This window comes from Staurois parvus, unplaced genomic scaffold (assembly GCF_062004578.1).
Source record: "Staurois parvus isolate SC_StPar_1 unplaced genomic scaffold, SC_StPar_1.0 ptg000051l, whole genome shotgun sequence".
NCBI lineage: Eukaryota > Metazoa > Chordata > Amphibia > Anura > Ranidae > Staurois > Staurois parvus.
This window is the reverse complement of record NW_028317847.1, coordinates 1,899,729-1,919,006: the sequence shown is the minus strand read 5'-3', so window position 1 is coordinate 1,919,006 and position 19,278 is coordinate 1,899,729. Positions and strand designations below refer to the sequence as shown.

Below are 19,278 nucleotides of genomic sequence, written 5' to 3'. Positions count from 1 at the left end.
CCTCCAGACGTAAAGAGTGCCCCCTTGTCCTCTGTGATAACCTGAGGGTGAATAGTTCTACCCGAGTTTACTATATGAACCACTGATGTATTTATTGATTGATATTGATACTGAAGGTATTTGAAAAACAAAAACAAACATTGTGTGTTCCCTGTTCTCTGATGGCACTTCTGGCTCCTGCCCCCTGCTGAATGCCCCCATAGCATGCCATTTGCAATGGGCGCACTTGTGTGTACTCACTCTCGAGTTGACTTTGTGTGTCCATAGACACACAGAGTGCAGCTCAACCCCTCCCCCGACTCCCTCCTCACTGGCTATCATTGACAGCTGTCTCTGAGCCAATAGTGAGGGAGAGAGGCAGGAGAGCCGCTGATCTCATGTACTTCCCTGGCCAAAGATTAGGCTCAGGTAAGTATTAGAGGGGTGGGAGCTGTACACCGAAGTTTTTTTTACCTTCCTGCATCCTATGAAATGCATAAAGGTAAAAAACCTTCAGACTTTAGAATCACTTTAATCCACTTTGTTATTTCTGGATGAAAAATGCCTTGTCGTTTGTGTTGTCGTGTTCCTATTTCACTACGCTATGCCCTGGTACACTTGTGTGTTGACTGTGACTTGTTTAAATGTATCATTCCTTATTGCAAAAGTGTTATTTTTGTACACATTTATTTCTGGAAAAAAAAAACCTAATTTTTCCATCTTTAAATGCAGCCTACTGCAAAGGCTTACATGATATGAAGAGTGTCTCTGTAATATTTTTGTGCATCTGACATAATCCAAAGCAATTTTTGTCTCACTATTAGAAGCATTGTCTTTGGCTGTTCAAATGTGGCCTGCTGAAAAGTATTACATGATGTGCAGCGTGTCTCTGCAATATCTCTGCCTCTTATTTGAAATAATTTTCTGCAACTGTCTTGTCTCTCCCTTTTACAATGCTGTTCAGTAAAGCTGCTTACATACTCTCCAGCCACTGTGTTCTATGTCTGACTATTGTCTCTGAATTGTCCCGTTGCTAAATGGTTGCTTTATCTCTGGAAGGCATGTTTGCTGTTTTTGAAGTGTTTTTGTCAACCCTGTGTTGACATTTTATTAAACTCCGTAGACATTACACTGTGGTTCTGCACTAAACGAAGATCATATGCTATGCTATGAAACATGTTTTGCCACTGTTTTGCAATTGTTACGAAGTTGAGGAAATTAGCTATATTTTTTTATCAAAGTGTAAACCTTCCAATAAATTTTAAATCTGTTCTGTCTAGTACTGCCGTGTAACGTATATATATAATGTATAACTTAAAGTATTACTAAACCCAGGACCCTGCATTCACTTTATCTGGTTTCCCACAGGACACAGAACATGGAATTCCAAATATTGTAGCAAATATAAACTGCTAAATACCTTTTCTCATCAGCAGTTAGAGCAGTCTTGTGTGCAGCAGAGCTCATGTTAAAACTTGTAGGAGTTTTCATGTTGCTGTAGGAGGATGCAGAACCCCTGACCTCTGTCTGGGCAGTGCTGATTGGCCCTGTGCTGATCATATGCACTCTACCAAAAAGAAAAAAAAAACCTCTCTAGCAAAACACAACAAACTGAGCATGTGCAGAGTGACTCCATACGATATGTCTTATCAGGAGATGAGAGGGGGACACTGGAGGAAGGGGAGGCTCGGAGATAAGAGGTGGACACTGGAGGAAGGGGAAGATCAGAGAAGTCACGACCAAACAACCTTTTTACTCAATGCAGGGGATTAACCCCTTAGGTTCCACAGTGAGTATAACAAGCATGATTTACAGCATATACAGACTGATTTTACTGTTTTGAGTTTAGTAACACTTTAAGGTATTTCTGAAGCATTATGAATTGGTGTTTTTACCATGCCGCCCAAAAAAATTGCATAAAATGTGGATCCTCTGTCCGCCGAATGGTATTTATTACTTTTTTTTTTTGCATTGGTACATGTCCCTTCTGTTAGTGCCCAGCTCCCCATGCCCTTAGTTTATCAATATCTTAACTATTAGCCTCAAGAATGGATAGAACTGATTTTTAATTTGCGAAGGTTTCCATGGATCAAACCCAAGTACATTTCTCATCTCTGGTGATGATATTGTCAGCACCTGTCAATATTTATCAGCTGTCCCTTTCATTGAGAAAAACTGAAGGTATGGTTGAAGCAATGTATTCTTGCATACATGTGTACAGTGTTAATGCAGCGTATTGGTTGATAGGGCGCAGGTAGTCATTGTTGCCTAGTGTTCTTTGTTGCTAGAATGCAGGTGGGCATTGCTCCTAGTGTCCTTCATTGCTAGCATGCACACAGTCATTTCCACCCAACTTCCTTCATTGCTAGGGCACAGGTGGCCATTGCTCCCAGCATCTTCTATTGCTAGGTCACAGGCAGCTATTGCCGCCTAGTATCTTCTATTGCTAAGATGCAACTGGCTCTTGTACTCCTTTGAAGTATATTTGCTGTGTATGCTGTATGCATGTAAATGTTCGCACAAACATTTACACGCATACAGCGCAAACTATAGTCTATTTACAGAACCTCAGATGCAGATTTTTTTTTTGGATCTGAACTCTTTTTGAGAGCTCAGCCCTGCCCCCCCTGCTCCTTCCTCACTGCCTGTGATTGACAGCAACAGGAGCCATTGGTTGTCTCTAAGCCAATGAGGAAGGAGAGAGCCAAGAGAGCTACTGCTCCCCTGCACATTGCTGTCTGAAGATTGGGCTCAGGTGCTGCATGCAAAAGGTTTTTTACCTTAATGCAGAGAATGCATTACGTTATAAAACCTTCTGCCTTTAGAACCACTTTAAGACAAATAGACTGTTTCACTTTGCCAGGGAATTTTCCCCAGGAGCCTAACGAATGAGACGAAGCTCTGCTGACTTCTATCATACAATCATGTGCAAGCAAAAAATTCAGCTTTTTTTATTTTCCTTCCATGTGATTAGGTATTCTTTGCAAAGTGAAACTTCACCACAAGTGCTATTAGAGCCATATAAATCCTGTATAATAAGAATAATAATTGTGATTATACCCACAGGGTCACTTCAATGTTAGAGTGTAATAAACCTCAGAATATGTACTCACTGGAAATACACTATACTGTTATACTATATACTATTCTTTATCCACTTGCCCTCCAGAGGATTTCCCCCCTTCCTGACCAGGCCATTGTTTGCGTTACGGCGCTGCGTTACTTTAACTGACAATTGCGTGGTCACACAACACTGCACTCAGATTAAATTTATGTCCTTTTTTTTTAACCACAAATAGAGCTTTATTTCGGTGGTATTTGATCACCTGGATGTTTTTTATTTTTTATGATATAACAAAAAAATACAGACAATTTTGAAAAATTTTTTTTTTGCTATACAACTTATCCAGTGAAAAATTAAAAAAATCAAATTTCGTCATAAATTTAGGCCACATGTCCTTGCTAAAAAAAAATTCCCAATACTTGTAAATTAATTGGTTTACGTGAAAGTTATACCGTCTACAAATGGCGATATATATACTGGAATTTAGATTTTTTATATACTAGTAATGGTGGTGATCAGCGACAGTGACACTAATACAGTGATCAGTGCTAATAAAAAGCACTGACACTGTACTAATGACACTGGGCAGGAAGGGGTTAACATCCGGGGTGATCAAAGGGTTAACTGTGTACTGTTTTACTATGTGTGCTGTGTGTATTTTACTAGGGAAACATACTGCTGTGTATTTCTCTGCTATGCATAGCAATACGAAGCAGCATGTCGGTGCTGACAGGGGAGAGACCTCTATTGTTTACATACAGACCTCTCCCCTATCAGTGTTCCTCGGCGATCGCCAGGTGCCAGCGGGGCATCTCCAGCCAGGAGCCGGTGATCGACAGCTGTAGCCGGCAGTGGCAGCTCGGGTAGGACGACATGCGTGCCCCCTACCCGGGAATACAAAATCATGTATATATACGTGATTTTGCGCAGCCCTGTAACAGTAGTTCTACTACAGAGCGGTTGGGAACCAGTTAATGACTTGTATATTCATATTTGGTCATTTTATTTGTACAAATCTATAAGGGAACTAAAACTGGAGAAGACAGAATCTGGTGCAGCTGTGGCAGTGGCGACCCAAGGCAGGTGCAGGGGGTGCGTGCCGCACCGGGTGACACCGGACCCGCTCCGCGAAAAGGTAAGTTGTAAAGCAAGCCAACAATCCCTGCAGGATGGATCCGATCCATCCTGCAGGGATCATCGGCTTTCTTTACAACGTACCTTTTCGTGGAGCGGGTCGGGCGTCACCCCATATAGCCGACGATCCCCGCAGGATGGATCGGATCTGCGGATTGGGGCGCATAATGGATTTGAGTCCGATCCATTATGCTCAATCCGAAGATCCGATCCATTCTGCGGGGATCGTCGGAGGGGGTGTCACCAACCCTAGGGCCACCCCTGAGCTGTGGATAGTAACCAATTGGCTTCCAGGTTTGATTGTCAAAGAATAAATTGAACAAGCTGAAGTTAGCAGCTGATTGGTTATTATGCACAACTGCACCAGATTCTGTTTGCACCAGTTTTAGTAAATCCCCCCTTCTATTTATACACATTGGCAAAAACACATCATATAAAACATATTTTTGCTACTCCCTTCAATGTACCTCTACACAACTACTTGTGTGTGAATATAGAATGAACAGCTGGGAATTCCTAGCTAGCAAAATCAGAGGCTTGGGATTACGTGTTTCTGGGCCACAGTATAAAGACCTAGTTGGAACCAAACATAAAACCAGTCTTAAATGCTAGGAAAGAAGTTTTCTTTATTTTTCTGCCATCAATACAATTTAGTTCCAGAGCTGAAATAACATAAAAAAACTAACAAAGGACATAGCAGCAAAATCTTTTTTTTTTTTTTTTCTGGAATAAAATTATCAAGTAATCAAAAACATTTATTAAATAGGAGGTATACAATGTTCTCAGTGTAAAAAATATTTTGTCAGAAAATGGCACCAGGGTTAACGTATGTTCCCTTTATTAGAACAGAAAAAGACAACAAACATTTAATCAAAACATTTTCGCCATCTTGAAGGAGTGGAAAATCGTCATACAGAACACATCTCTTGTTCATTGGAAACTTTTCTCTAGTCTATATATTCTGAAGAAATCTGCAATGCTAAAGGAGACCTCCGGATGAACCACAGCACTCGATAAATATACAGCATAAATAACTATAACCCGTTTTTATTTTCGTTCGAGTGCATTCTTTGGCAGAAAAGTAATGCCATTTTTTTGCTTGCCTATAAACAGTCTAGCAGCCTCTCAATGACAGCTACTGTTTTCTATGAAGCATGGACACAGCAAGTCACTGACACCGTGTACTGTTAATGGATAAGTGTACGACTGTCGTAAAACACAAAATGACATACTCATTTGAAATAATCAGTGCCTTCTTTGTGTTGCCGTGTGGACCGCAGTACACTTCAGTGTAGAATGCAGACACCTCACTGTAAACAAAACAACCTTTATACAGACCTGAGCCTGTGATGACAGCTTATAGGTCAAAAGAAATAGTATACGTTACTGGGTGTTTCCTGATATATTCTAAAAACTAACTTATCCTTTGAGAGTAAGAAGTAATTGTCCGTGTCTCTTAACCACTGCAGGAAATGCAATTTATTCTTACATCGGAGACTCCTGTCTGTTGTCCAGTGCAAATCTACATAGTTGCTAAGAAATGATTTTTAAATTTCAGTGCAGGTACAAATAAAGCTATAATGTATGCATAGATATCATATAGGTTTTCTGGAAATTGGAATTCTCTTTCAAAAAAAGTCAAACTTCAAAATGATGATCCCAATGATGGGTATGTTCGGTGTTGGAACAGCAAAGAGAGAGCTCTGTATTTGGTCCAGTAAGTTGGCAGGAACATTGTCCATAGAGCTGGTCCCCATGAAAACTTTGGCTTCGCAATACAATCCAAGTCAGTAAGCTTCGTTCAATTCCTGACATGTCAGGCAGGGTAACGTTTTCTCCACTCATGTGGATCCCAGCTGTATACTGACCAGAGAGTAGTAGAATCCTTTAATCTGCAGCAGTTGTTGATGTGTTCCCTGCTCTACGATCTTTCCATTTTGGATGACGGCGATTATGTCTGCGTTCTGAATGGTGGAGAGTCGGTGGGCGATCACTATACAGGTGCGACCCTCCCGAGCTTTATCCAGAGCTTCCTGTACAACCTGGAAGGGAAAAAGAGCACATGCACTGTGAACTCAGGAAAGGACACGTAGTACAGTCATACCCTAAAGGGAAAGCAGGCTTTGGTTTACAGGGAATCTGTCATGGAAGCCAAATGTGCATGTCCATAATACTAAATAAAAAAGAACACATAGGGGAACTAAAATGTTTAAATCCCTGGCCTGCTATTCTTATCCACCAGCATCTTCATCCTCTAGCTTCTCCACTTAGGGGGGAGTGTACAGTCAGAAACGTTCAAGAAACCTGTGATCTTGGTTTTCATATTTGACAGTAGGTTGGTGTTTTTATTAAAGTATTACTACAAGGAATTTTTTTCAAACATTTAAATAATAAACGTGTAATACTCACCTTCTCTGTGCAATGATGTTGCACAGAGCAACCCTGAACCTCCTCTTCTGGCCCCCCCCTTGTAAATCTTGGCTCCTCCTCTTCTCCATGTGCTCCCATAGCAAGCAGCTTGTGCATACTCCTTCTTAAGCTGTGTGTGTCCATGGAGACACACACAGCATGGCTCTTGCTGCTGTCAATCAAATGGTGTGAGGAGGAAGTGCCCAGCCCTGTACATCCTCTTTACTGTATTTAATTGGCAGCAGCAGGAGCCAATGGCTTCTGCTGCTGCATGAATCCCTGTGTGAAGAGGAAGAGAGGAGAGAAGAGATCCAGCTGTGCCCACCATTGGACCGATTGAGGACTCAGGTAAGTATTTAGGGAGGTGGGAAAGGACAAAAAGCTGTAAAAAAATTTTTTACCTTAATGCAGGGAGTGCATTAAGGTAAAACTGTTTGGCTTTAGAACCACTTCAAAAGTTGCTGAAATCGCTAAATGCATCCAATAAATCATTTCTGCTTCTCCTTTTACAAGGTAAGAACAGCTATTAACCCTGTCCACAATCTGGTACCAAGGACGGTTCTAAGAGCAATTCAATATAGCATTTTCAACACTTTTATGGTCCCTTTAAAAAGTCTTGCACCTAATTCCTGAAAGGCTTGCAATTGTTTTGTTCCAACACATGCAACAGATTCAGGTGTACAGAGACAAGCCAGTGCTCAATGAGGGCCCACGGTGTAGTAATGACTAGGGCATGCGTGTTTTCAGTGGGAGGTATGACAGCTTCTTGCTCAGGGCTTGCCGTTTGTTAGGATGCGGACATCTTTGCAACCAATGGCGTATCCATGACCCCATTCAACTGCTGGCCAGGAGATTCCCCAGCCAACAGCTGAATATTAACAAAGGACAAGGTGAAGAGAACAACCTACATTTAGTTCTGCATACCACTTAGCCCTTCTGCTTTCATTGTTGTTTATATATTGTATGTCACTATCAGTCTCCTCATCCTATAAAGCTTGCATATTAACTAAAGCACACCTTAAAAATGAAGAGCTGCTTCAGACTGCAGTGTTAATGAAGTCAACAAAAACACAACTTTCTCCCAAGTCTATAATGGTGGCATAGCATTTGCTCACATGGCCTAGATCAGTTCTGTAGGGGGGAATTTAGACATGTGCATTTTGGTTTGTTATGAATCAATTTTCGGATGAAAATTTGTTATTTGGACATTCAGATGTAAACAAATAACAGTAAAGAATGACAACAAATCGGAAACAAATTTAAATGAAATTTGTGTATTCATTTGTACATTCAGATGGTGTCACATGGCGAAAGGAATTGGGTTTTCAAATCCATTCAATAATTTATTCAGATTTGGATAACAAATGCATCTGAATTTCGTTTCATTCGGATGCACATGGCTCCATGTTCAATCAGCTCAAGCCATTTCTCTTGGTGGGTTGGACTAGCAGGGATATATATAAGGCAATGCTTCAGACAGGGGGCTGTCACACAGACAACACCCTGTCTGGGTCACAGCATAAATTCTAGCCTGCTGCCTAACTGCATTATTTAGTTGCGTCCGATATTTCGAATGCTTCCGAAAACGTATCAAATCTTCTGAAAGAATTTGGAAGAATTTTCAAATCCACCCAGACTAACAAATATACAAAATGAATTCCAAAGAAACAAAACAAATCCCATAAATGAACCAAGTTGACACAACGAATACAAAGAAATGAAAATATCAACCTAATGACTGCACCCCAAATTAAATTTTCCAGCACGCACATGTCTAGTGGACTTCTACAAAATATAGCTGTACAGTTATCTGTATGTATTTATATGTATTACATTTGGACTTTTAGCTCACCATGAAATATAATTGTGGCTACGGAGTACAAAGAAGCCCTTTCAGTAATTTAAAAATGTGTATACATGGAGTACCAAGTTAAAACTGATCTTTGAAGTGCAACTGAGTAATACACACAGCTCTTCAGGCAATATTGACTAATAGTTTTCAATTCCAGTGAAGAGTATTGCTCAAATCTACTGCTTTACCTTTTCGCTTTCAGTGTCCAGAGCAGATGTGGCCTCATCCAGCAGCAGGATTTTAGGTCTCCGAATAAGAGCTCGGGCTATGGCGATCCTCTGCTTCTGACCTCCAGACAGCTGTGTTCCCTTGTCTCCAACACGGGTACTGTATTTCTGTAGAAAGGTAACACACCGTTACAGATGCAGACTGTACTCATGCACATAACAATCACAACACCCATATGAATGCACACACATTTGCTAGTTCATAAAAGAATCCATTTTTCAAATGATCACTTATTATAGGATGAATCCACGACTGTTTGAAATTCATGCTAGGCTTTCAAATAAGAAAGCCCAGTACTAATGTTAGGATTTCTGTCAGAAAGGCAAGAGCTGCCGTCTGTTAATAGAGGGGGTGTTCCTTCTCAAGCCGATTTTTCACCAAAGCAGCTGCCTAAGAAAAAAAATAATCCTTTGCATAGAACCCCACCCCCTGCCTGTATTCATATACAGTATAATATTTATATTTACCTGATTAAAAAGGTACTAGACAATATAAAAATGTAACAAAACAATTCCCTTTTAAGATTTAAAATGTTACGTAATATTGTGGTCACAACTATTAGACATGGCATCCAACTGATTACATATTTCAATCCTCCAGGAACAATATGACACTACAGAGCTGAGACTTACATCAGGGAGAGACTCAATGAAGCTCTGGATATTGGCCTCCTTGGCCGCCTGTTCAATCTCTTCTGGTGTCACCATTCGGCTGTTGTCACCATAAGCAATGTTCTCTGCTATGCTGCAGTCAAACAGCATGGGCTCCTGGGATACAATACCCATCTGTGCCCGCAGCCACTGGATGTTCATAGCCTTCACATCAGACCCATCTATGCACTGCAAGAGACACACAATTATAGCTGTCACACACCGGATCACGGCTTTACAGTGTAAGGCATCTTTTAGATTTTATACAATTCATGCTACTGAACTATCTCTATCACATACATGTAATATTAGGATTGAAGAGACCTTCTATCTCCACATCAGAAATCCCTATTAATGAATTGTGCTTTGTAAATGTTGCTAAGAAAACACAAGGCTAACAGAAGAGGTGCTAAACTTTGTCTCGATTATCGCTATTCCTTTTTCCTGGGACCGCATTGGTCAATTTTTCATTAATCAAATGATCTCAATTACAATTAAACCCAAAAGAATGAGTATTGTGCCTAATAATGAAAGAACCCTGATAACGGTTTATCATTCTTTACTTGACAAACCAATCAGTGACATAAGAAGACACGACTTATCCTCTGAGGTCAAGTGAGCCTCACCTTCCATATTTCTTTTCCACTTTTTTTTTTGCTAAAAAGGAGCCAATATTCATACATAGAGCTACAGTGCTCAGCATAAATGAGTACACCCCTTTTGAAAAGTAAGATTTTAAACAATCTCTTTTACAGAACATTTGTTTAGCTCATTACATGAAAGTAAGGTTAATAATATAACTTAAATTACAAAATTTTCAGTTTTATTAAAATTAGTTAATTAAAAAATGAATACACCCCACAACAAAAACTACTCCATCTAGTATTTTTGGATGACCTCCATGATTTGTAAGGCCAGCACCAAGTCTTCTAGGCATGGAATGAACAAGTTGGCGACATATTGCAACATATTTTCCATTCTTCAGGAACGATCTCTATTAAAGCCTGGATGCTGGATGGAGAGAGACAGGGGCAGACTGACCATTTGGAAACTCGGGCACTGCCCAAGGGCCCAGGGTCAGTAGGGGGCCCCATGAGATGCCCCTGGTACCTTTTTCATAGGCTTTTTTGAGTTTGGGCAAGGACACAGGGCCCCATGATCCCCTATTGTCTGGGGGCCCCATGAGTTCTCAGTCCGCCCCTGGAGAGCGATGCTCAACTTGTCTCTTCAGAGTTTCCCATAAGTGTTCGATTGGGTTCAGATCAGGAGACATACTTGGCCACTGAATCACTTTCACCCTGTTCTTCTTCAGAAATGCAACAGTGGCCTTAGATGTGTATTTTGCATCAATGTCATGTTGGAAAAGTGCACGACAACCAAGAGCACGGAGTGATGGTAGCATCTTCTCTTTCAATATAGAGCAGCTCCCCAACACCAGCAACACCCATGCAGCCCCACAGGACACTGCCACCACCATGTTTCACTGTAGGAACCAAGCATTTTTCTTTATACTCCTCACCTTTGCAACGGCATACAGTTTTGAAGCCATCAGTTCCAAAAACATTTATTTTGGACTCATCAATCCAAAGTACAAAGACCCAGTAGTCTTTTTCAGCATGGGCCATGGCAAATTCTAGGCGGGCTTTTTCGTGCATGGGCTTTCTTTATGGACAACACCCATGCATGCCATTCCTCTGCAGTGTACACCGTATTGTGTCATGGGAAACATTCACCCCATTTTGGCTTTTTACTTCTTTAACTGCAGTGAACTTGCATGGCGATTTTCTTCAACCCTTGTCATCAGAAGACGCTCCTGTCCAGGTGTTACCTTCCATAGACGTATCTGTGAGATGGTTGCAGTTTCATCTTTGTAAACTTTTTTTTCACTTTTGCTACAGTATTCTGAGGCTACGTTCACACTAGCCTTGTGTGCAGGCGGCAGAGAGGCGTTTGGGAAGCGTTTTTACCGCTTCCCAAACGCCTCTGCCAATTCTGCACATTACAGCACATGGTGCGTTGCGTCGCGGCAAAACGGACGCCTCTGGACGAGTCAGGAGGCTTTGAAGCCTCCTATTCTCGTCTATGGTGCCGCTCCGCAAACGCCCGGCGTTTGCGGTGCGGTTGCGACGCGGTTGCGGAGCGGTAACACCACTCAAACTGCATTATAGGCGTTTGTGGGGCGTTATTAACGCTCGGCAAACGCCTAGCAACCGCGCATGCGGCGTTTGCGGAGCGTTTGCCGAGCGTTAATAACGCTCCGCAAACGCCGGACCAACGCTTGCCAAAAGCTATAGGGGCGTTTGGCAAGCGTTGCCAAAACAGCCTAGTGTGAACGAGCCCTTACTGATAAGTAAAGCTTTGCTGATCTTCTTGTAGCCTTCACCTTTCTTGTGTAAAGAAATTATTTTCTTTCTCAGGCCTTGTGACATTTCTCTACCATGTGGTGCCATTGCTGACAGCATGAAATGGGAAGGAGTTTTCTTAGTTAAGTAACGCACTTTTATAATCAACTGTCTGCTGGACATCTGTTTAATGAATCATTAGACTCGCCTGTAGATGAATTCTTGTTAATTAGGATTTTGTTGTCTAAAATTTAGCTTTGCTCCTAATGCAGGCCATACATGGGACGAAATGTGAACAAATTTTCTTTAGAAAATCTTAAATTTCATGCATTTTGTAATGCAATGGTGCCACCATTAATTTTGAAATTCGAGCAACCAAGCCTTTAATTTCACCCCATGTTGCTACAGAAAATTTTCGTGGCCAAGAATCTTTTTTTTCCAGGTCACAGCTCATGTTCATTTCTTTTTCAATTACATTTCTTGCACGATTCTCCCATCATTGATTAGAAATGTGTCTGTTTTTCAAAACATTTCCAACATGCCCAATCACTCAAATTCAATAGTCACTTGAAAATCGGCCATTCCTGTGGCCCACTAATGGTGCGAAATTCAAATGAAAATTCTTAGAAAAGATTTTCAAAAGAAAATTCTTTCGGAATTTGACCCATGTCTGGCTTAAGAATTTCATTGGGGTGTATTCAGTTTTGCAACATGTTCTTGAAAGAATTTGTTGGGAAAAATACTTTTTTGTGTGTGCAAATGACCAAATCTTGTTTGCAATCAATGGCCTGCATTTGTGGGAGTATTTTGTAGTATAATGTCCCATAGAAAATGTTGATTCTGAAAGGAAAGTAAAGGTTTTCTGACAAATCTGTTGGGTTGTACTCATTTATGCTGAACACTGTATAATCAACAAGGACATGATATAACCAAAACAATACAGGCATGACAAAAAATAATAAATAAACAACACAAGGAGATATTATAGGTCTTGGGAAAAGGTCAGTAAAAGGGTTTTAAAATTACTGTATGTTTAAAGGTTTGTATGTCCAAGTAGGCTTGTAGAGTGATATTTAGGGTAATAAACTTGTAATTGTTTGTTACTTGTAATTAACCTTAGGATGTAGGGGAGTGCAATGGATTCAGAGTGTTTGTGGAAAAGTAGTAATGATTACCCATTGATTTACTTTAAGTCCTGGGTACGTACATTTTGGATTAGAACAGTGGCCTGCAAGCTGTTTTTATCCAGCCTTTGGAGCAGTTTTCCTCCCACTGATATGAAGCATTATTCCTGCCACTGTCACCAACAATGAGACAACACTTCTTTCGCTGACACCAACAATGGGACATTATTCCTCCCACTGACACCAATGATGGGGCACCAATCCTCCCACTGACACCAATGATGGGGCACTATTCCTCCCCCTGATACCAATGATGGGGCACCATTCTTTCCACTGACACCAACAAAGGGGCACTATTCCTCCCATTGATACCAATGATGGGACACTATTCCTCCCACTGACAGCAACAAAGGGATGCTATTTCTCCCACTAATACCAACAATGGGACACTATTCCTCCCACCGATACAACATTGGGGAACTATTTCTCCCACTTACACCAACAATGGGGCACTATTCCTCCCAATGATGCCAACAAAGGGGCACTATTCCACCCACTGCTACCAACAAAGGGACAATATTCCTCCCACTGATACCAACAATTGGGCACTTTTCCTCTCACTGACACCAACAATGGGGCACTATTTCTCCCACTTATGCCAACAATGTGGCACTATTTTTTCCACTGACACCAAAAATGGGGTACTATTCCTCCCCACTGACACCAACAATGGGGCACAATTCCTCCCACTGGCACCAACAATGGGGCATTATTCCTCCCATTGATACAAACAATGGGGCACTATTCCTCCCACTAATACCAATGATGAGGCACTATTCCTCCCATTGATACAAACAATTGGGCACTATTCCTCCCACTAATACCAATGATGGGGCACTATTCCTCCCATTGATACAAACAATTGGGCACTATTCCTCCCACTAATACCAATGATGAGGCACTATTTCCCATTCAACTGATCACAGGCATTATGTACTTTTATTTAACTGCCACTGACCACCAAGCTTGAGACTTTGGGGTTGATTTACTAAAGGCAAATAGACTGTGCTCTCTGCAAGTGCAGTTGCTCCAGAGTTTAGCAAATGAGGTGAAGCTTCACTTTGCAAAGAATACCCAATCACATGCAAGGAAAATAAAAAAAATAGCATTTTTCTTGCACATGATTGGATGATGGAAGTAAGCAAAGCTTCTGTTTATTTACTAAGCTCTGGAGCAACTGCCCTTGCAGAGTGCACAGTCTATTTGTCTTTTCAACCCCTATGTCTACTCCTGCTGACACTGGGGCATTTTCTACTCACGCTGGTAACAGTCTGGCCCCCTAGAACCTTGGCTTTTTATTTTTGGGAAGAGTTTGGAGACCCCTGGCTAAGTAAAACCAAGTATAACTTTTAAATGATCCAACTTACTCTGTAAAGTCTCTTCATTGTCTTTTTACGAATACACCTCACATGTTTAGAGTAATCTATTCCCTAATAGATATATTTACCACGTCACCACTGAGTGGATCGTAGAATCTCTCCAAGAGTTGGACAGTGGTACTCTTCCCACAGCCACTGCTGCCCACTAGTGCCAAGGTTTGCCCTTTGGTCACACTGACATCCAGTCCTTGGAGTACAGGCACGTCTGGTCGAGTGGGATAATTGAACTGGACTCCTTGGAATGCAATATTTCCATAGCAGTCTGACTGTAACCAAAAAGAGTGTTTTTCATGTCAGTAAACTAATAGAATCAAACAGATACAAAGAGATTATGTATATATCATGAGGCAGGCAATTACATACAAATGATATGAGTGGTACTCCTATCTACTTTGTAATACAAGCTGCGTCCTACAACAAGGACAATAGGTTGCTAGTTTCCTACTTGTATAATGTATAATTCCCTAAGCCCTATGATTATTCAGTGGTGAAACCCTTTGATAAAGTCAGGTGACAAAACACGAATCAGGGTCGGGCCGCACAACATATTCTGGAATGAGGTATCCACATTACATCCCCCGCCGAAAGTGACATATCGCTCGTGTGCAGTGAGGAGGATCGGGTGAGACGCTCGCTCCATGTGATATGCAGACACCCTTTACGGTTTTTGTGGATATTTTGGCATGCTTTCATTTATTTTATGTGAGTGCGGTACTTTATATCCAATAAATGGATTTAATGGATTCACGCTATGAGTTTCCTTTCACATCTTTCCCTGATTACGGAGTGTAATAGTTTGATGTCCCGCCACCATATCCGTCTCTAATTGATGAAGGGCTGGTTGATTGATGATCTGTACTACGCTGACACTCACCACAAGCGCTACTGCCTATCAGGTTTGGATGGGCCACGATATCTGGTGAGTGCCACTGAATTGGGGGAAGTTTTCCTCTGGAGCACGAGCTGATATCTGAGTGCACTTTATTCAATCAATTATCGTTACGTTGTTTACATGGTGATCTCAGTGGATCAATAAGGACTTTACACTTTGTCACAATTTTAATTTTTCAGTTGGTGGACTTATGTCAAATGATTTAAATATTTGTGTATATTTTATGAAGTGTTACATTTTGTATCATATTCCCATTTTGCTATTGTGTTTCATATTTTTTTTTGCGCTGCTTTTATTTGTCATTGTTTCATGAGGTGATTATTGGATTATTCACTATTAGGGCAGCTGCATGCTTACACATTTTATGAACTCATTTATTTATTTAGGCGAGTGATATATTGTCATAGAAGTGATACAGCGCAAATAATACAAATAATTAAAATGTGAAAAATTATATATTAAAGTCCAACAAAATGTCCCAAATTAAAGTCCAATGTCCCAAAAAAATTTTTTTATGGAACTGTAACTCAAACTTCATGAATGCAATTTTATGAAGTTTGAGTTACAGTTCTATAAAATATTTTTTTTCACAAATTTTTGGGACATTGGACTTTAATTTGGGTCTTTTTGTTGGACCTAATAAAAATGTGAAAAATTATATATTAATTTGTATTATTTGCGCTGTATCACTTCTTGAGTATATTTTGAATTTTAGTAAATTTCTGAACAGCAGCATTTATTTTTCATTTATTCCTTTGGCGCAAGTTTTCTATATATTTTGAGTGATATATTGTGTACTTTCACAGGTCTTATATACTGTCACATCACACTTGTGCGGTGAATATACGGTTTATATAAAATTAAACTGTTAACAAAAAAAAAATATCACATACAGGAATGTGTCCAGCATTACTATAGCTGTCTATGAGAGGCTGTCTCTCCAGCATGCCAAATATATGAGCGGCTGATATCTTGGCCTTGGCGTAGTCTGGAGCGAAGGAGCTGGTCTGACCCAAAGCCATGGCTCCAAACACAATGGCAGAGAACACCCTGTGGGAAAGGAAACATTTTCTTCAACAAACCTCAGCATAGCACACATATGTGAAAAGTGTCAGGGGAAACGGCATAAATAAATGAATCAGTCATCCATAACACAACCTAATATGATCGGCAGCATATGAAAGTAGCATTTTAGCACATGTGGTTTGTGATAAAATGTGAAGTGAGGGGTAACCTGTGTCACCAACATGGAGCAATCATACGGTCAGGAAAGTCAGCGGAAAGTCCTTACCCTTTTACTGGGTCAGCAACTTACAGCGGAATTTAACTGTATCTGAGCACCACAAACTTAAAATACTTATCTAATTCATTTTTATTATTCGAAGCAAACTCACAATTTGCACAGGTGAAAGAATAGGAAGTGCTCAAAGGCATTCTAATCATTCACAAAATGAAGCATAGTAAACACAGTTTACTATGCTTCAGTGATGATTGAACATAGGAACGATTGGTACCTATCACTCACTGTGTTTATTCAGGTGAGGAAGGAGTCTGCCAATATGACATATTTACCAGCTCCCCGCTCTCCATCCTGAAGTGATCCCATATGTGCTGCCAGCAGGACGGAGATGAGGAAAGACATCAGTACTGCAAGGTAAAGGGCACACAGGGGGTCCAGGCATCAGGTGAAAGGGGGCACACAGGGGGGCCCAGACAGCAGCAGGGTGGGGGTGATCAGAGTGACACAGATAGTAGAACCGATCCCCCTGCAGTGCAGCTGGAGGTAGGAGAGGAGAAGCAGCAGCATTGAAATGGGAGCCATAAGAGGATCTGTGTCAGAAATCAGCCAGTAGAGCCTGCCCTTCTGCTTGTCAGGTGCCCGGGCCCCTCTTTTGAACTGACGGGGCCCGGGTCAGGCAGGGCAGCTGTACTGCCTTATCAGCGACCCTGGTCCCAGTTCTTCTATCTTCAACTCTCAAGTGTTGGAGGGGCCCTTCTTGCAGTGCCCAAGTCGCTCCCTGGGCTGCCATAAGTGTTCACTGACTGCCCATTGGCTCTCATAAGTGTCCATCGGCTGCAACAAGACCAGCTGGCCAGTTTGGAATGTACAAGCGGAAAACTGTTCTCTATTACCAGAATAGACACTGTGGAGTCACACTCCAGCTAGTATAAATGGTGGTAAAGGTAGGAAGGTGGGCTGAACTGGGGAGGGCGGCTTTGGATTTAAAAGCAGAGTAAATGCCACTCTGCGGCCAATCTGAAATTAGTTTTTAAAGATGTCCTCTGGTTAACTGCTGTGGGTTGCGGTACTTTAGAAGCTGCACTATTGGATAAGCATCTCATTGTTTCATAAATGGGAAGCCAATACCGCTGACAAACTGAATGCATGGGCAGGGTACGACAAACTGAATGCATGGGCAGAGTACGACAAACTGAATGCATGGGCAGAGTACGACAAACTGAATGCATGGGCAGAGTACGACAAACTGAATGCATGGGCAGGGTATGACAAACTGAATGCATGGGCAGGGTATGACAAACTGAATGCATGGGCAGGGTACGACAAACTGAATGCATGGGCAGGGTACGACAAACTGAATGCATGGGCAGGGTACGCAGCAGGAGACTTTACAGAGAAATTACAGCTTTGATGAGAAAAAAAATAATAAAACCAAGGCCTGCAATAAATATTATAAGAACACTTTATTATTGATTCCTACCTCATCCTGTACTAATTATATTACAAACAACCTTTTCCTATAGATTGCTGAAGTTGTTTCCCACAGAGAGCTTTCTAGGAGAATGATAACACAGCAAAGGTTGGTCTACTTCTGCATTAAACCAACCAAAAGTCGTACAGTGTACTTTCCTTAATGAAGATCCATCTACTCATCCCAAGTAGCAGAGGGGACATCTCCAGAGAGTTTTGCTGGCAGAACAATTCTGGTTCAGTCATAAATTATGTGGATTATTATGTGGATTATTTGACTATTGTAACTCCCTCCTCATTGGGCTACCTCATCGCAGGCTATCCCTTCTTCAGTCTTTCATGAATGCTGCTGCCAGATTCATCTACCTTACTAACCGTTCTATGTATGCCACCCCTCTCTGCCAATCCATGCACTGGCTTCCCATTGCCCAACAGATAAAATTAAAAACATTAACAATAACATATAAAGCCATTTGTAACTCCGCCTCAAATTACATCACCAATCTTGTCTCCAAATATCACCCAAACTGTCCTCTCATGATCTCCTGCTCTCTAGCTCCCTTGTCTCCTCCTCCCATGCTCATCTACAGGACTTCTTCAGAGCCACCCCATCCTCTGGAACTCTCTACCCCAATCTATGAGACTATCGCCTACTCTGCCCACTTTTAGGCGATCTCTGAAAACCTCTCTCTTCAGGGAAGCCCAGCCTGCCTTCAGCTAATAATGGAGTCTTCTATTCCTCCTACCAGTCCATCCCCCACAGTTATTACCTTTTGTACCACCAGCCCCTCCCTCTTAGATTGTAAGCTCCAAGGAGCAGGGCCCTCCTAACCCTCTTATGTTGAACTGTATCATTGCTGTATTGTCTTCATTTATATTGTAAAGCACTGAGCAAACTGTAGGCGCCATATAAATCCTGTATAATATTAATAATATTAATTCGAAGGCAAAATCTTTGATAGACATTAATGAGAAATACTTACAGGAACACGTTGTCCATTTGCATGTGATTATTCACCACAAGCCATGCACCAAATCGGAAGCACCCAGCGTAAGCAAAGTACATGATGGCCTGAGAGAGTCCGAATGTCAGTCCATGGATGTGAGCCTTTTTAACTGCATTTCTAGGAAAATAGACTAGGTTTTAATAACTTTTACAGCATACATGTTTCTATTAGTAACATCTTTTGTAAATATACAGTGCAACTGGCTCGGGCAACCTATCTCTCTCTAACCCTAGTGGAACTATAAGTCCAAGCATGCACTGAAACTCTTAAAGCACAACACTGGACAACCCCCCCCCCCCCCGATTGCCCCCCTTCTACAACAAAGGCACCTGAAATTTTTACATTTAATATACACTTACCTTTTTCAGATGTCATGTGATGCACTGGGTTTTCTTCCTCTTTGCCACTTCTCTGGCCTTAAAGCAGTATGAAACCCAAAAGCAAATAT

General features: G+C 41.3%; 1 protein-coding gene across 1 annotated transcript in view; it reads right to left on the bottom strand.

The window, feature by feature from the left end:
• Nucleotides 1-4,783: 4,783 nt before the first annotated feature.
• ABCB1 (ATP binding cassette subfamily B member 1) overlaps nucleotides 4,784-19,278 on the bottom strand; it is a 117,599-nt gene continuing 103,104 nt past the window's right edge. Inside the window, exons 23-28 of the mRNA XM_089666257.1 lie at nucleotides 18,807-18,947; nucleotides 16,007-16,163; nucleotides 14,290-14,487; nucleotides 9,299-9,505; nucleotides 8,627-8,773; nucleotides 4,784-6,219 (exon numbers count right to left, since the gene is read on the bottom strand). Coding sequence (XP_089522383.1) covers nucleotides 6,019-6,219; nucleotides 8,627-8,773; nucleotides 9,299-9,505; nucleotides 14,290-14,487; nucleotides 16,007-16,163; nucleotides 18,807-18,947 — 1,051 coding nt within the window. The 3' untranslated portion in view covers nucleotides 4,784-6,018. The remainder of the gene's footprint in view (nucleotides 6,220-8,626; nucleotides 8,774-9,298; nucleotides 9,506-14,289; nucleotides 14,488-16,006; nucleotides 16,164-18,806; nucleotides 18,948-19,278) is intronic.